The sequence below is a fragment of the Trichomycterus rosablanca genome, chromosome 16 (genome assembly GCF_030014385.1).
Source record: "Trichomycterus rosablanca isolate fTriRos1 chromosome 16, fTriRos1.hap1, whole genome shotgun sequence".
In the NCBI taxonomy this organism is placed as follows: Eukaryota; Metazoa; Chordata; class Actinopteri; order Siluriformes; family Trichomycteridae; genus Trichomycterus; species Trichomycterus rosablanca.
The window spans coordinates 27522273-27539642 of NC_086003.1; the positions used below are offsets into that span (position 1 = coordinate 27522273).

General features: G+C 40.2%; 1 protein-coding gene across 2 annotated transcripts; it reads right to left on the bottom strand.

Annotated features, from left to right (window-relative positions):
* Positions 1–796: 796 nt before the first annotated feature.
* nadk2 (NAD kinase 2, mitochondrial) lies at positions 797–14635 on the bottom strand. Of its 2 annotated transcripts, none has more exons than XM_063011243.1 (13): positions 14327–14635; positions 11139–11511; positions 9937–10025; positions 8860–8948; positions 8687–8768; positions 8527–8610; positions 7287–7423; positions 5689–5776; positions 5395–5490; positions 5259–5314; positions 3751–3804; positions 3540–3663; positions 797–2458 (listed from the first exon to the last, which is right to left on the bottom strand). In XM_063011243.1, the coding sequence occupies exons 2-13, from the start codon at positions 11376–11378 to the stop codon at positions 2320–2322; spliced, it is 1278 nt and encodes a 425-aa protein (XP_062867313.1). In that variant the 5' UTR covers positions 11379–11511; positions 14327–14635; the 3' UTR covers positions 797–2319. The 2 variants fall into 2 exon arrangements, with proteins under 2 accessions (XP_062867313.1, XP_062867311.1); XM_063011241.1 differs by having other exon boundaries at positions 5395–5538.
* Positions 14636–17370: the final 2735 nt, after the last annotated feature.

The following is a 17370-nucleotide window of genomic DNA, read 5'->3' on the forward strand; positions in this document are numbered from 1 at the left end:
TTGGATGTAAAATGTATTTTTATGGATGTTCGCTGTTTTTAAATAAATATTTTGCTCTATGTTGGCTTTCTCTTTTCAACAATGTCACATGGCTCACATGCAGAACAGTTCGGTTAGGACTCTCCTTCGAGCACGTGGAATGTGCAGCAGTTCAAAAAATGAACCCAGTATCCAACTATCTGCCACTCATAGCCCTTTTCGACCAACGTACCAGGTCACGAAACTAATTTTGAACTGCTTGGTGCATTTTCACCACAATTAAACAGGTTCTTCCCAGCTGGAAGCAAAGAATGTTTTGCGGGGGCGGCACGGTGGCTAAGTGGGTAGCACTGTCGCCTCCCAGCAAGAAGGTCCTGGGTCCTTTCTGTGTGGAGTTTCCTACCACAGTCCAAAGACGTGCAAATGAGGTGAACTGGAGATACTAAATTGTTCATGACAATGTGTTTGACATTAAACTTGTGAACTGATGAATCTTGTGAAACGAATAACTACAGTTTCTGTTATGAATGTAACCAAAGAGTGTAAAAAAATTTTAAAATCCTAATAAATAAATAAATGTAAAAAGCATCTGTTCCCCCAGCATGTTACTACTACAGTATTTGTTTCTGTTGTGTGTTGTCCTTGGTCCCAGTAAAAACTGGTGCAAATGTGGGCCGATTCTCTGAATAGCACCAAGGTTCTAAAAAGCCTAAATGGAACCAGTTCAAGATCCAGAGTTATCTGTTGAGTGAACATGGCATAAAACTGCTTTGATATTTTTCTGGCTTCATTGTTAATGAAATGAAAACACGTTACAGCAGGTCAATACACTTTAATGAAGGAACCAGGAATGCAAACATTGCAGCACCGTCCTCTCAATGTTCAAGTCATTTGGCATGTTCACTGACTCATCTTAATTTTAGTATAAAAAATCCAAATAACACTTTGAACTACATGATTGTTTTAATCAATCAATACTGTTCAGTAACTTATGGCCACCAAATGGTTTAAATAAACATTATTCAGCCCTGAAGTTGGCATACGATTGTAAAACAGCATGTATGCAACAGATTACATCAAACATATACACACAGCAACTTAATACTATTTAATATAATGAATATCTGGTCATTTCAAATCTACAGAGATACACACTATGGTTAAAAGTATTTGGACACCTGAGCATGAGCTTGTTGAAAAAAACCAATGGTATTAAAACGGAGTGATCTTTTCAGCTATAACAATAGTCGCTTTTCTGAAGCGAAGGCTTCTGAGATGACAGGATTTGTATAGCTGGGCACTTATGATGGTCAAGAAAGCCTCAGTTGATGTTCCAGTTCATTCCAAAGCTGTGCAGTGGGGCTGAAGTCAGGACTCTGTGCAGGACACCAGAGTTTCTTTAAGCTGAGCTTTTATTTATGGCTTTTTACATTCACACAAAGCGACTTACAGTACTGTGACAGCAAACTGTCTAAGCAATTGAGGGTTAGGGGCCTTGCTCAAGGGCCCAACAGTGACAACCTGGCAGAGGTGGGGCTTGAACCAGCGACCTTTTTTGATTACTAGTCTAGTACCTTAACCACTAGGCTACAACTGCCCTTTTTAGAGATTGCTTCGTGTATGGGGGCACAGCCATGCTGACACAGGTGAGGGCCTTCCCTAAACTATTGTTGTGCCTGAAACACAGGAATTTAAAAATTACAAGGGGTGTCCCAATACTTTTGTTCATTTAGTGTATCTTAATCTGGACTCTCTGGCTAATCAATCTGGTACAGAAGTGATTCTTAAAGCTACATTTATTTTATTATCTTTATTTTGTCCATCCCTGAAATCATATTAAGTCTTTAAATATGAACGTGCAATGATACAGGAAGGAGGTTTGCACGATGCAGAACTGGTAGCTCAGTTTCCTGTATTTTTAAGCAGCGTAGACCTCATGGCTTCAGTATAAAAACTAAAAATGATCCACGACATTTGTTGTAATAAGAAACCTGCAATAATGTCACGTTGGCTGACCTGTTCGTTTACATTAGAAGATTAACGGCAGAAATAGCTACAAAACTCCCAACATCCCAACATCAGTGGTCATTTAATTCTCTCAGACAGGCTGAATCTTACTGACAGGATATTCGATTCGATTGTTAAGGAGTGCCGTGTACATCTCATCATGTTTCCAAAAGGTGCTTATTGTCCCTGTGCAGTACCAGTTCAATCCTCAATCAAAAACAGGTTTGAAAAAACTTCAGCATCAGTAACTGGTTCTCCAGCTCACATCGGCGTTCACCCCCGGCGTAGACATGATCCGCTTCTGATCCGAGAACACGTTCGGCGACCCGTCGTTCACTCGTCCAGAACGACGGTTTTCAGCCGGTCATCCTCGTGTAAGCTGATCGTGGCGATAGCACCGTCGTTGAACTCGAAGGACGTCCCGCCGTCCACAACCATGCACGCGTCCCAGCACCTCGAGCGCACGCACACCCTTAAAACAAAACACAGATTATACATGAATGCTTTTACTGATCAGCCTTTAATAAGCATCTTATTTAATAATCAGGTTACAGGTAATGATGCTCAAAAATCACATTTTTGTTTTACACTGGCAGCTTGGCAGCGGTGGTGCCTCAACCTCAAACATTTCAATCAATAGTCCAAAACAGAAACTATCGGACTATTGGACACCACTGCCTTCGTTTATCAATTTTGCCAGATTAAACAAGCTTACCTGATTTTGGTGCAGCGGTAAAACACAAGTCCACTAACGTTGAAATCCAGGCTTCAAAAGGGCCGTGCACTGAACTAGTAGTCAGAAGGTTGCTGGTTTAAGCCCTACCTTTGCCAAGTTGCCAATACTGAGCCTCTGAACAAGGCCATTAACACTCACTTGTACACTTACATGTGCTCATACAAACACAGACACACACGGACACACATCAGAGGGTGCTTGAGGAAAATGTAAGACCATCTGTCCAAAAACTGAAGCTGAAGCGGAGGTGGACCATGCAACATTACAACGACTCAAAACATTTCAGTAAATCCTCCAAGGAATGGCTCAAGAGGAAGAAATGGAGAGTTCTGGAATGGCCAAGTCAAAGCCCGGATCGTAATCCTATTGAGATGCTGTGGGTTGATTCGAAACGGGCTGTGCATGCAAGAAACCCCTCAAACCTCACACAGCTGAAGAAATTCTGCATGGTGGAGAGGGAAAAACTTTCTCCCAGTCGATGTCAGAGACTGGTAGATGGTTATAGGAAACGTCTAATTGAGGTTATTTCAGCCAAAGGGGGAAACACCAGCTATTACGACAAAGGGTGTGCTAACTTTTTCCTCACAATAAATTTACATTTTTTGTTCATTACATTTTACAGCTTGTGTTTAAAAGTAATTTTTTTCAGTTTTATTTGTTCAATGATATAAGCTCCATCTCTCAATACTGTTCAAATGGAGCTCAAATATTCATATGTTTAAATATGTTCAAAAAGACAAAGGTTCTCATGGGGTGTTCTAACTTTTTCACATGACTGTATATACTGTATATATATAAAATAGATAGTAGTACTCACTTCTTAGCAAATCCTCTTTGGCAGCTGTTGGAGAACACTCTGTTGACGATGGGCTCTCGGATGCTGAAGAAAATTCGATTGTCCTCCGGACTAAATATCAGTGACTCGTTGTAAGCATCAGTCACTAAACCCAACACAAAACATGACAATCAGAAAAATACTCAAACACAGAAAACATAAGTCACAACCATTAATGTATTAACACACTTACCGCTCGTAATGAGCTCCTGGGTTAGTGGAATATGCAAACCAGTCTTCGCTTTACCTATAGGAGGATAATACAACAAAATAAGTTAATAAATAAAAACATTTAAATTATTTCTTCCTTCATTCAGCTAGAAAGAAACTGAACTACCTAGAGAAATCTCACACAGACACAGGGAGAACATGTGAAACTCTATACAGACAATGACAAAAAATAAGGTCCCACAAGTCCCAGTTTAATTCATTTCACCATGATCTGGTTTCACCGTGAAAGACTGGGTGCACGGCACAAATATCCTGGACAGAAAGCCAATCCATCGCATTGGGTGACCCAGGTTACTGTTTCTCAAATATTTGCCGAGTTTGTGTCATGTTTAATTTTCTGATCAGGTTTCTGCCCCGATTCCTCAATATTTTAGTTTCCCTTCCTTCTTAATACGGTGTCACATTTACACGTCTGAGAGAACAAAGATCAATAAACCGGCAGGTTGGTTCAGGCATGCAGGCATGTCGTAGTGTGGAAAATGATTTGGCTAAGTTTTAGGTTTGGTGTGGCTGATATGTGGGAGGGGTTTGAGAACAGTTTCAGGTCTGTTGAGTCATTTACTAGAGACCAAGATCAAGCGAACGCTGTCTTAAAACATGTAAGATTTTTACGTTTAAAAAGTATCATTCAAAAGTGTTTAGATAGCAGTACATTAAATCGCTTCTGACCAGGACTGTAGACATGTATCTGAAATAAAACCATGCTGAGGTATACACCGATCAGCCATAACATTATGACCACCTCCTCGTTTCTACACTCACTGTCCATTTTATCAGCTCCACTTACCATATAGAGGCACTTTGTAGTTCTACAATTACTGATTGTAGTCCATCTGTTTCTCTACATACTTTGTTAGCCCCCTTTGTTAGCCCACAGCACTGCAGTGACACTGACATGGTGGTGGTGTGTTAGTGTGTGTTGTGCTGGTATGAGTGGATAAGACACAGCAGTGCTGATGGGGTTTTTAAACACCTCACTGTCACTGCTGGACTGAGAATCGTCCACCAACCAAATATATCCAGCCAATAGCGGATAAAATGAACAGTGAGTGTCGAAACAAGGAGGTGGTTTTAATGTTATGGCTGATCGGTGTATAATGTGGGATTAAACTTTAATACAGTGCTGGAAAAACTTAAACTCAAATCCTAGCCATTGTTTTTTGTTATTACTCAAAATGTGAGCAGAACTTTTAGTTTCAGCCACAAGGTCAATATGCTCAGCTGCAGAGGCTAAAATGAACTGCATGTGTGTTTCAGAAAAGCACGCTAAAGATGAAAAACTAGACATTCCAGACTCTTTAAAATACAAAGATAAGGTACAAATACTGTGGTTAGCTAGTTAACCTAAGCGCAAAGTGACTGGAAGTACAACAGCGAGTACAACGTGTTTAATCTTACAAAGGGTGCCAGTAATTCTGAAGCTGACAGTAAACGATTAACCAGTATACCATTGAGTTCTTTTGCTCATACCTATTCGAAGAAGCTCCCCCACAGCCTGCTCCACCAGTTTGTTAATATTATAAGACCTGGACATGAAAATGTTAAAAAAAATTAAGTCAGAATAATACAAGCCCGTCATGAACATCAGTAAACGGTTGTGATGTACCAGGCTTTGGATCCAGTTCCAGTGCACACGCTCAGTCCTGAGCTCTTCTGCTTCTCCCATGGTCCTTCATCGATGGAGATCTCATAGTAGGAAGCCCTATGAAGCGAGAGGGTAAGATGGGGTGTGAAGGATTTATACTTCAACCTGTGGCAGATAGAGATGCACAAATGAGGGGAAATGGGGAGGACGGACGGTGTGAGAAGGACGGGTTGTGGGACAGGTTAAGGCATGCAGGCAAACTAAAGAAAAATGTTAATGGGTTGAATGAACTTGGTAGGACTGGTTAACGGATACCTGGAAGAGAGCGACTCTCCGATGAAGATTTCGTTGAGTCCTCTGACAGGGAGAAGGTACGGTGATGTGTAGGTGTCGTGTTTTGTACCTGTAATCAAAAACAGAAGCAGCTCTGAGAGCTTTTTTTCTCAACTTGAGGCACACACACACACACACACACACATAGACACACACACACACACACCTTTGTTTCCCTTTTATCTTCTCTTTTATCAATGATGTGTCAGCTACATTAAATATTGTGAAAGACCATGCAAAGCAGACATGGTTTGGACCAGTGATGGCATAGTTACCTTTAAAAAGTAACTTAGTTACTTTATTGATTACTTGATTTTAAAAGTAACTAAGTTAGATTACAAGTTACTTCATTAGTTACATTCAGCAGCTGCCGTAATGCAACTGGAGCTGCGTAGGCGATTGAAGCGGAATAAGAAACAAGAAAGACGCGGAAAACGGAGTCCTCTGTTCACAAGTGTAAGTAAGATAAATAAAATAAACAATTTTAAAGACAAATAAATAACAAAAAGTCCAAAATTTTGGCGAGTGGGGTTTGTAATGAGTCTGTAACTATGGTGATATTACGTAATCACGTGTAGTACGTAGCGGTGTTGTGTGCATACTGCATACATACTTATAAGTATGTACTTCTTTACCGGCCGAGTAGTGCATACTTCCTCCAATCTAGTGCATACTCTGTAAGTATGCGATTTCGGACGCAGCTTCGTGACTTAATTGTCGCATAGACCAGACGTCACTCCCCGAGTTGCAAAAAATAGTAACGCACAGTAACTTGGATAAGTAACTTTAATCTGATTACTGGATTGGAAATAGTAACTCGTTAGATTACTTGCTACTGAAAAATGTGGTCAGATTAGAGTAACTGACATCAGTGGTTTGGACAAACAATGTATGTGTAACAGTCAGAATACTATTTCCTGAATTTAAGACATAAATGAAATATTTCTTTTAAATACAATGTCACTAGAAGCCGCTCAGGTGACGCAGCGGTAAAACACGCTAGCACATCAGAGCCGACATCTCAAAATCGTCAGTTCGAATCTTAGCTCTGCTACCAGCAGCCTGGGCGCCTACATGAACCTCTGCTGGCTGACTGATGGCACCTGCACAGAGACTAGGGATAATGTGATCAGAGTGTGGCTCTCCTTACACCGTGCTGATCCACATATGAACTCGCCTCGTGCAGGTGAAAAGATGCAGTCGACTACTGCACACGTGTCAGAAGAGGCATGTTAACGTTAAGAGGCGTGTTAATCTCAGCTCTCCTCAGTCAGTATTGGAGGTCAACATCAGTAGAGAGGAAGCGTAATGCAATAGCGTAATTGGATACGACTAGACTGGGAGAATAATTGGGATCAAAATGCAAAAAAGTCACTAGAAAACATTGTTGCGTCCAAAGAAATGAAACAATCTCAGTCTCATTATCTGCCAGGTGAAAAGAAACGAACGGTGACTGGATTGGATAAACAGGGGAAAGTTCCTAAAGCACATAAAAGACGAGACAGTGTACTTAATACAGTATAAAACAGTCAAGACAAGAAATATACAAAATGAATGGGAGAAAGTTACAGAAGTCGTACTATTCTGGGAGTCGGTGGTGATGCGGTGTGCTTTGGTGTGCTGCTCCAAACTCAGCTGCTGCTCGTGCAGATCCACTGGAGTGGGGTTGACCCCCGTGCCCTCCAAGTGCATGCGGATCCGCTGGCGCCACTGCCACCTGGTACAGAGACGAGAGCAGAGAGACACGTCAAGCTTTAATCATTCAAATTACTGATCTTTTTTCAGTATCAGAAAATACTGATCAGGCAGCTACGAATCCTCACAGTAAGTGAGCTGATTCTTTTCAAGCAAAACATCAAATGGTTTACAGTGGCACTTTTTAAGACAGTGTGGGTACGATCTACACATGGATGCTATGTTGTGTCGGTCAGACATTTGCACCACTGATGAAGAAATTCCTCAGGTGATAACCTTGTTTTAGGGAACCATGATTTAGTCCAAACGTTTGAACTCTGGAGGAGAGTGGGAGCACATCGCTTATTTTAAACAGCAGCGAGAACCAAACGCTGAACAATTTCATATTAACATAAACAGTCTTAAGGGGCCACATATTTTTTACTGTCCTATATGAAGATCTGAAATTGTGAGGCACAGTAAAGGGATTTAATCACTTTGTTATTTAACATTCAATCATGTGCCAAAACTTTAGAACCACCAGCCAAAAATGTGCAGTTTGTAATAATTTTGCATTGTGACGCCTAAGGCTGTGGCATCTGGTACAGACCAACAGAAGAGCTACTGTGGCTGAAACTGCCGATCATTTTAATCCTGGCGATGAGGTGAATGTGTCAACGAACATACAGTGCATCCAGCTCCTCTCTGTATGTGGCTGTGTAGTCTCAGACCAGTCAAAGTGCCCATGCTAACTCCTGTCCACTGCTGGAGCACTTATTATACAGGGCAGCAACAGTTATTATACAGGGAAGGCTAAAAAAACATAAAGAGCTTGGTTTTAAAACACCAGTGGCCTACACAGAGCCATGACCTCAACCCTACTGAACAGCTCTGGAATGAAATGAGGCCTGACCAAAATCAGATACGCTGTCATCTTTTGTCCGAATGGGCACATACTTCATAATTTTGTGAGAAGCCTTCTTAGAAGAGTGGCTGTTGTTATAGATGAAAATATCACACATTGTTCAACTTAATTTTAACAGTCAGATGTCCAAATACTTTTGGCCATATAGTGTAGGACACTTATCATGTCAAAATATGAGGACAATTTGTTAATGGTCATTTTTATGCATCATAAAGACCCACCTGAACTCACCCTTCCTGAATTTCTGTAATGCCTTGGAGAACGCAGTGGTGTAGTACACAGGTAAGCACAGATGCCCCTCTGACCTGTATTTACAAAGAGAAAAGATGATTCACCAAAAATTCAAATACAATGCCTGTAAATGACTTAATAATTGTTTACCTTTCTGGATCAGTATTGACTCCTATTATAGGTTTGTTTTTATTAAACACTTTACTGGCAACTAGCAGCATGGTGCCGTCACCTATAAAAGCAGAAAAGAAACATCCTCAGACAAGGCAGGTCTACAAATGCCTAATATATGTTTGTCTTGCTGTGCTATAGTGCCAACCTACCTCCTGCAGACACGATGGCGTCCGCCCATCTGACTGTGTCTTCATCGTACTCTCCTCTTTTCACAACACAGACCTCAATGCCTTCTTTTCTAAATCAGGTAACACAGGTGAGTGTTTATTTATTTATTAGGATTTTAACGTCATGTTTTACACTTTGGTTACATTCATGACAGGAACGGTAGTTACTGGTTACACAAGAGTCATCAGTTCAAGTTTAATGTCAAATTCCAATCTCCAATTCACCTCACTTGCCCGTAGCCTAGTGGTTAGGGTACTGGACTAATCAAAAGGTCACTGGTTTAAGCCTCACCACTGCCAGGTTGCTGCTCTTGGGCCCTTGAGCAAGGCTCTTAACCCTCAATTGCTCAGACTGTATACTGTTACTGTACTGTAAGTCGCTTTGGATAAAGGCGTCTGCTAAATGCTGGAAATGTGAATGTAAATGTCTTTGGACTGTGGGAGGAAACCGGAGCGCCCGGAGAGAACATGCAAACTCCACACAGAAAGGACCCAGAGCGCTCCACCTGGGGATCGAACCCAGGACCTTCTTGCCGTGAGGTGACGCCCAGTTGTAAAATATACATTATTTTTTAGATTATTAGCCAACTATCCACCAAATGTCTTCACGCTTTATGTGCACAAACATGCCAAAATTATTTAAATAAAGCGCCACAGTTGCCAAACCAGTTCTGAGGAAAGTAAATAAGGACAAACACCCGACATGGGTAAAGACAGAAAATTTCACAGAAGTCCTGTTTAATGATGAATCCAGGTTTTTAAGATGTATGACAGTAACATAAAGGTTTATTTGAGAAGAACAACAGAAACAAGACCAGTACCACATTCTATTAAAACAACAGTGAAGAATAAAGGAGGACAAGTGTGTGGCAGTTTGCCATCTCTGGAGTTGAGTATCAGAATCCCTGAAACGAAACCCTGACAAAATTCTAGCAGAGCAGAAAAGCACAAAAACTGATTGTTAAAGTGACCCGCGCATTAAGTGGCGTACCTAAAGCAGAAAACAATACATATAGTGATGTGAGTGCCATGGACAAGATCACAAGAAGCTTCACTTACTGCAGATTTTCCACAATGTGTCCGACGTTGCGTGTGTGTATGTGGTGTCTTTCCAGAAGTCCACTGTAGCTGGAGCCTTTCAATGCAAGCTATAATCGCAAAAGACATAAACTGAATTAAAAACAAACTATTAATCACAGATTGTTTAGCAAAAATGGCAATTATATCCATTTTAAATTAAATCCATAACACAGTAACAACATGGAAAGTCCAAAGGTCTGAATACTTTCTATATCAACGGTATATTCACTAGCAGTTGTAATATGACCTTTAAAAAAGATATTATGATAACTATGTTGCAGCTTTAAATTATATAATTATATCTTTTTTTGGCTTAATCATGCATTTGTGTAGACGGTAAATAAACATTTATGTTATCAGCTCCACTTATCATATAGAAGCACTTTGTAGTTCTACAATTACTGACTGTAGTCCATCTGTTTCTCTGCATGCTTTGATACCCCCTTTCATGCTGTTCTTACCTACAGAGCAGGTATTATTTAGGTGGTGGATCATTCTCAGCACTGCAGTGACACTGACATGGTGGTGGTGTGTTAGTGTGTGTTGTGCTGGTATGAGTGGATCAGACACAGCAGCGCTGCTGGAGTTTTTAAACACCGTGTCCACTCACTGTCCACTCTATTAGACACTCCTACCTAGTTGGTCCACCTTGTAGATGTAAAGTCAGAGACGATCGCCCATCTATTGCTGCTGTTTGAGTCGGTCATCTTCTAGGCCTTCATCAGTGGTCACAGGATGCTGCCCACGGGGCGCTGTTGGCTGGATATTTTTGGTTGGTGGACTATTCTCAGTCCAGCAGTGACAGTGAGGTGTTTAAAAACTCCAGCAGCGCTGCCGTGTCTGATCCACTCACACCAGCACCACACACACTAACACACCACCACCATGTCAGTGTCACTGCAGTGCTGAGAATGATCCACCACCTAAATAATACCTGCTCTGTGGTGGTCCTGTGGGGGTCCCGACCATTGAAGAACAGCATGAAAGGGGGCTAACAAAGTATGCAGAGAAACAGATGGACTACAGTCAGTAATTGTAGAACTACAAAGTGCTTCTATATGGTAAGTGGAGCTGATAAGAAACAAGGAGGTGGTTTTAATGTTATGGCTGATCGGTGTAGTTACTCCTCTATCAAGGCTTAATTAACACTATATTAAATTTAAAATGATCCTTGTTCTTACCAGCTGTTTGAGATCCTCCTCGGACAGTCCAGCGTAGCGATACCTCTGCTGCTCAAATTCATATCGAGTGGTTTTTGTCACTACTGCAACTCTTGCAGGTCTGAAGCCACTTTCCGGCTGCCACGTCCTTCTACACCCAGCGGTGTGGTGGAAATACAGGCGGCCGCAGTGGCTTCTGCTAAAAAATGCCACAAATGGATTCCGACAGCAGAGAAACGCCTGTAGAGGTCGGAGTGTCATTCTACTGACAAGCTGTTTCAACCGAATAGAAACAAAAGTGGATTTGTCTCGCTCAGCCGTCTGGTTCTGTCATTCAGTTGAGGGTTGAAGCTGCAGATCCAGATGCTGCGAACATCATTTGCTGCAAGTGGATCTGCAAGAGTGACACAGTGAAATGGATCAGAAATGCAACGTATTCTTATTTAATTAAATTATACTATAAGTGAGGTAAATATAAAGAACAATTCTTATTACAATACTAAATACACGTCAACATAAGAAACGGCAAAAATGGCTAATACATTTTAAATTTCCTCCTAGCACAGCTTTGGCTCATCAGCTAATAAAGATTTATTTATTTATTTATTTATTAGGATTTTAATGTCACGTTTTACACACTTTGGTTACATTCATGACAGGACAGGAAATTACTGGTTACAGTCATGGACAATTTTGTATCTCCAATTCACCTCACTTGCACGTCTTTGGACTGTGGGAGAAAACCAGAGCTCCCTGAAAAAACCCACACAGACACGGGGAGAACATGCAAACTCCACACAGAAAGGACCCGGACCACTCCACGTGGGGAAACCCAGGACCTTCTTGCTGTGAGGCGACAGTGCTACCCACCGAGCCTGACTTTTAATCAGTGAAGTTTTTGATGGTTGGCAAACTTTTCCCTGAATTTCAGAGCTAAGAAATAACAGATAATCTTAAGAGAGAAAACAACTTTGTGGTGATCTAAGCTCTGTAACCTGCCATTATTAACCTCTAGGCTTGAGAAAGCGTTTCACTTAGCTGTCAGTTATTATAAAATTTGTGTTTGAGGAAGGAACAGCTCAAAAAGTGCTAGATCAGCATTTATGTGGTTGAATTTCAAAACTACAGAGAAAAAACTTCCTCAAAATAGTCACCAAGGATTCCATTATGTGTTTACAAAAAAGGGATCAAGAGTAACAATATGTGCAGTTGGCCAGTGTTAAATACTGCTGATACCCACAGTACACAAAGAAAGTAAATTCGTCACAATATTAATGTACAATATCTTAGCCCATGGATTCTAAACCCTTTTGGCCAGTGACCTTATTTCGAAAACGTTTGCAACCCCACTACAATCCCACTTCCTACGCTACAGGCTTTTTAATAGCTGCACATTTTACAGAAAACAAAAATGTAAGTATTTTATTTACATTAAATTTAAAGTGTGGAACAATTTCATTAATCATTTAGACAAATGTTATTTCCTGTTCTATTAATCAGGTGTATAAAACAAACCCAAACAAACCTCACCAGACGTGCCTGCCAGCAGCAAGCAGAAAAAATGTAAGTGTACATGCACCGCTAATTGAGGTGCATTTTAAACAACTGATATTGCCATGAGTTTAAATACAAAATAAATAAACAATAGGAACTTATAGAATATATTTTTTTATATTTGAGAACACTAGTGAAAAGGTTTTAATACAATGATTTTCATTAGAAGTCATATAATATCATGGCGCCCAGGTGGCACAGCGTGATATTCCGCTTGCACACCAGCACCGAGATTCTGAACTCCTCGGTTCGAAACTCGGTGTTGCCACCGGTCGGCTGGGCGCCATCTAGCGGGCATGATTGTCAGTGCCTGCAGCAGATACTAATTGGCCGCCGTATCTGCAGGGTGGGTCTTCATACGCTGCGTAAGGACCCTGATTGGCGGAAGTGACGCCTGTGCAGAATGGAGGCAAGAAGAGGACGGCTGTACAGGTCTCGGAAGAGGCAATCTGGCATCTCTCAGAAGCGGAAGACAAAATTGAGTGCGCTAAATCGGGAGGAAAATGGGGAGAAAATGCACAAAAACAAATAAAAAAAAATCATATAATATCCTAAAAATATCTGAATTAAAAACTAACATAAATGTGTGTTCATATTTATAATAGCTATCACTGGGCCAGTGATAGCTCAGTGGTTAAGGTACTGGACTAGTAAACAGAAGGTTGCCGGTTCAAGCCCCGCCACCACCAAGTTGCCACTGTTGGGTCCCTGAGCAAGGCCCTTAACCCTCAATTGCTCATCGTGTTCTGCTCATTGTGTAAGTCGCTTTGGATAAAAGCGTCTGCTAAATGCTGAAAATGTAAATGTAATAGCCCATGTTTACAGTTATAACAGGCGAACAATAGCTGTGAATGTGTGAACTTAAACAAGGTTCTTATGACTCGATCAAATCCACCCGCTCAAAGTCGTCTCATTATGTGCTACAGTGTTAAAGATCAGGCCGAAATCTGGCCAAACAGACTAGCCATTGTGAGGTGCACTTGTCAGTGCGCTCTGAATACTGGTCCCAAGCCCGGATAAAATAAAGTAGGGTTGCCTAGGGAAGGACAACCAGCATAAAACTGTGCCAAATTAGGTATGTGGACCAGAATTATCCGACTTAAGTATTTACTTCAATTGTTTTGCTGATTATAAGATTTGTTTGTTTGTTTATTGGGATTTTAAGGTCATGTTTTACACTTTACACTACATAAAACTAAAAGCATGTTCACTAGCGGTCCCTGATGCTCATACAAAAAGTGCAAAAGTCTTATCATCTGACTACACTTTATATTGACAAAGGGGGAAAAAATTAGTGACCCAGTTGCACGAAAATGGGGTTTTGAACAAAAATGTAAGGTTATTGTGTCATAATGTCCTGCCCCAATAACAAATACAGTAAAGTAACAGCGTTCCGTACAACACATACAGGTCACAAATCATCTTTAATTTTGAATTTATTGTAGCAAAAGTTGACTTTTAACTATTTTAAAAACAAAGTTTTGCAGCAGTATCGATTTATCAACGTTAATTTATATATAAAAGCAATGTATGAAACACTATATGTGATGTACGGAATACCGTGATTTATTAAGGCGCATTAAGCCATACTTAAATGCAAAGTTGCCACCAGAAACATTTACACTAAAAATAAATGTAAAATATTGTTCACTCACCTGCTAGAAATTCACACGAACATTTTGCCCCAACAAGCACGGTGAATATTTGAATAACTAAAGTTAACGTTATGGAGTGTTAACGTTAGTTGACCCAACTGTCCACCTGTCAGTCAGGTAACTGTCGAGTTAGCTTAGGTTAGCTTGTGAGCTAACACATAATATTTTCGCTAACTAAACTGTTTTGAAAGCGGTGGCATTTGAAAGTTTAATCTAAAATAATACACTACACAGTGTAATGAAATTTTCAGCGGCAAAAAGTCCCCTAAGGTCAGATTTGCCGTGTCAACAAGGCGAGCTAACTGTCACTACAAGTTTGCATGGCTAACTTCGGGCACGTCCCAATTCTCACATGCACACTACCGAAAAGTCACTAAGCAGTATGTATAAGTAGCACACGCGTGACCGTAGCGCACTACTCTAGTAAACTACTTAGTACAGTAGGATGCGGTTTGAGACGTGACCTACTTTTGGTAGCATGGCTCTCCAGTTCTATTTCAACATCTAGTTCTACATGCAATCTTCTATTATTCGAATACGAAATGCAGGATTTGGCAGCACACTCTGGGAACTTTACTGAGCCGTTTACAATAGTTTAGACTTGGTAATTGTGCCAAAGAAAACATAAATGCCAACAGCTGCCATCTGTAAAGCACGCCTTTTTACGTCACTGAGGGTGCACCTAGCATGCTGCACGTAGGCATCCTACTCACTAGCAAATAACTTCTAAATTAACCTATACACTACATACGTGTTTCTTTTATATTAAACCTTAAAAAATAAACTATTTCTGTTTTTAAAGTTCTGAAATTATACAGCCATTTACTTTTAAAATTGCCAAAGTTGATAATTTGGTTGCAAGATAAAACAACTCCAATTCCCAAAAGTTTGGGTCGTCTGTAAAATGTAAATAAAAATAAGCATTTAATTAAAACAGTACATAGAAAAGATGTTTCGTGTTTTACCTTCTCACCTTGATTGATTTTTTGTAAATATAAGCTTTATTTATTAATAAGGATTATAACGTCTTGTTTTAGACTTTTTGTTTACATTCATGACAGAAACGGTAGTTACTGGTCACACAAGATTCATCAGTTCACAAGTTTAATGTCAAACACAGTCATGGACAATTTTATATCTCCAATTCACCTCACTTGCACGTCTTTGGACTGTGGGAGGAAACCGGAGCTCTCAGCGGAAACCCACACAGACACGGGGAGAACATGCAAACTCCACACAGAAAGCACCCAGACCGCTCCACCAGGGGATGTAACCCAGGACCTTCTTGCTGTGAGGCGACAGTGTTACCCACTGAGCCGCCCGTAAATATAAGCTAATTCCTAATTTGATGCCTTCAACACATTTCTAAAGATTTGGGGCAATGGAAACCATCTTTTCAAGAACTTTCGTCAGTGAAACAAGGGACTAGGTAGCAGGTAATGCAATCATTGACAAGCACGGGACGAGGTTTGCCATTCTGCATAAAATTAACGAGCGAAAAGTCCAACAATCAAAAAACTGTGTTTGCTTGTGTTGCCAACCCACTAAGACTCTAATAATAATGGATAAATGCTATAAGGTTTGGGAATCAATTTTACACAATTGTGCCTGTTGGCTGCTCAGCCAGGTCAATAGCAAATCCGAGATTCAAACTTCGAGTGCTCAAGATCTCAGCACTGGTGGGCTAGCTAGTAAATTAGACCCCTTGTGCCACCTGAGTGCCAGGTAATATGCTTTAATAAAAAAAGCAAGCAGACCAAAATAGATCCATGTACAGTTTTTTATTACACATAGATTTGATTATGCATTTAAAAAGCATTTTATTTCCACAGTGTATTCACATGATACAAGCTGTATGGATTCTGCCATGCACACTGATGACTTTTCTTATCATGATAAAATCTAATTTAATTTCAAGCATTATTTACAGCAAGTGCGTTTAACTCTTCTTAAAAGTGACTAATACTTTTAAAGCCTTAATAATGTTCAGTACTTCTCACAGCTGATTGTAGCTTAAACACCACAGTATTTAATAAAAAGCTAAACAATTCTAAAACCATAAACATTCATGTTTAACTGGCATTACATACATAGTGACATTCTGAACAATAAAAGCAGCAGTGCAAACAATTACAGGCAAACCAAAGTTTAACCATGCAAACCCTGTAAATGGTGAGTTTTAAAGGGTCTAGAAAGAGAAAGAATGCATGAATACAGAAGTAGCACAGCAAGCAAACAGAGATCGCAACTGAAAAATTCTTAATACTGAATGAGTGTGTTACTTTTTAGTAAAAAGACTACAAGACCAAAGGCTTCATGGTGATGCGGAGCCAGATGAAAAATCACTTTTGTTCCCAGAAGCTTTTAATTCAGACGACATACTGTGTGACCCTAACAAGCGTAAGCAAAGTTTTGACTTGAACTGTGGATGTTCTAGATATTTAGTAGGTGGGTATGCATATTAGTAACAGAAACTAAAAGTGTGAAACAGAAAACCCAGATTTTTTTTATTGCTTTGGTGGTTACATTATAAAAGTATAATAAATAATAAATATACATGAACACTAAAGCATATACAGTGTATCACAAAAGTGAGTACACCCCTCACATTTCTGCAGATATTTAAGTATATCTTTTCATGGGACAACACTGACAAAATGACACTTTGACACAATGAAAAGTAGTCTGTGTGCAGCTTATATAACAGTGTAAATTTATTCTTCCCTCAAAATAACTCAATATACAGCCATTAATGTCTAAACCACCGGCAACAAAAGTGAGTACACCCCTAAGAGACTACACCCCTAAATGTCCAAATTGAGCACTGCTTGTCATTTTCCCTCCAAAATGTCATGTGATTTGTTAGTGTTACTAGGTCTCAGGTGTGCATAGGGAGCAGGTGTGTTCAATTTAGTAGTACAGCTCTCACACTCTCTCATACTGGTCACTGAAAGTTCCAACATGGCACCTCATGGCAAAGAACTCTCTGAGGATCTTAAAAGACGAATTGTTGCGCTACATGAAGATGGCCAAGGCTACAAGAA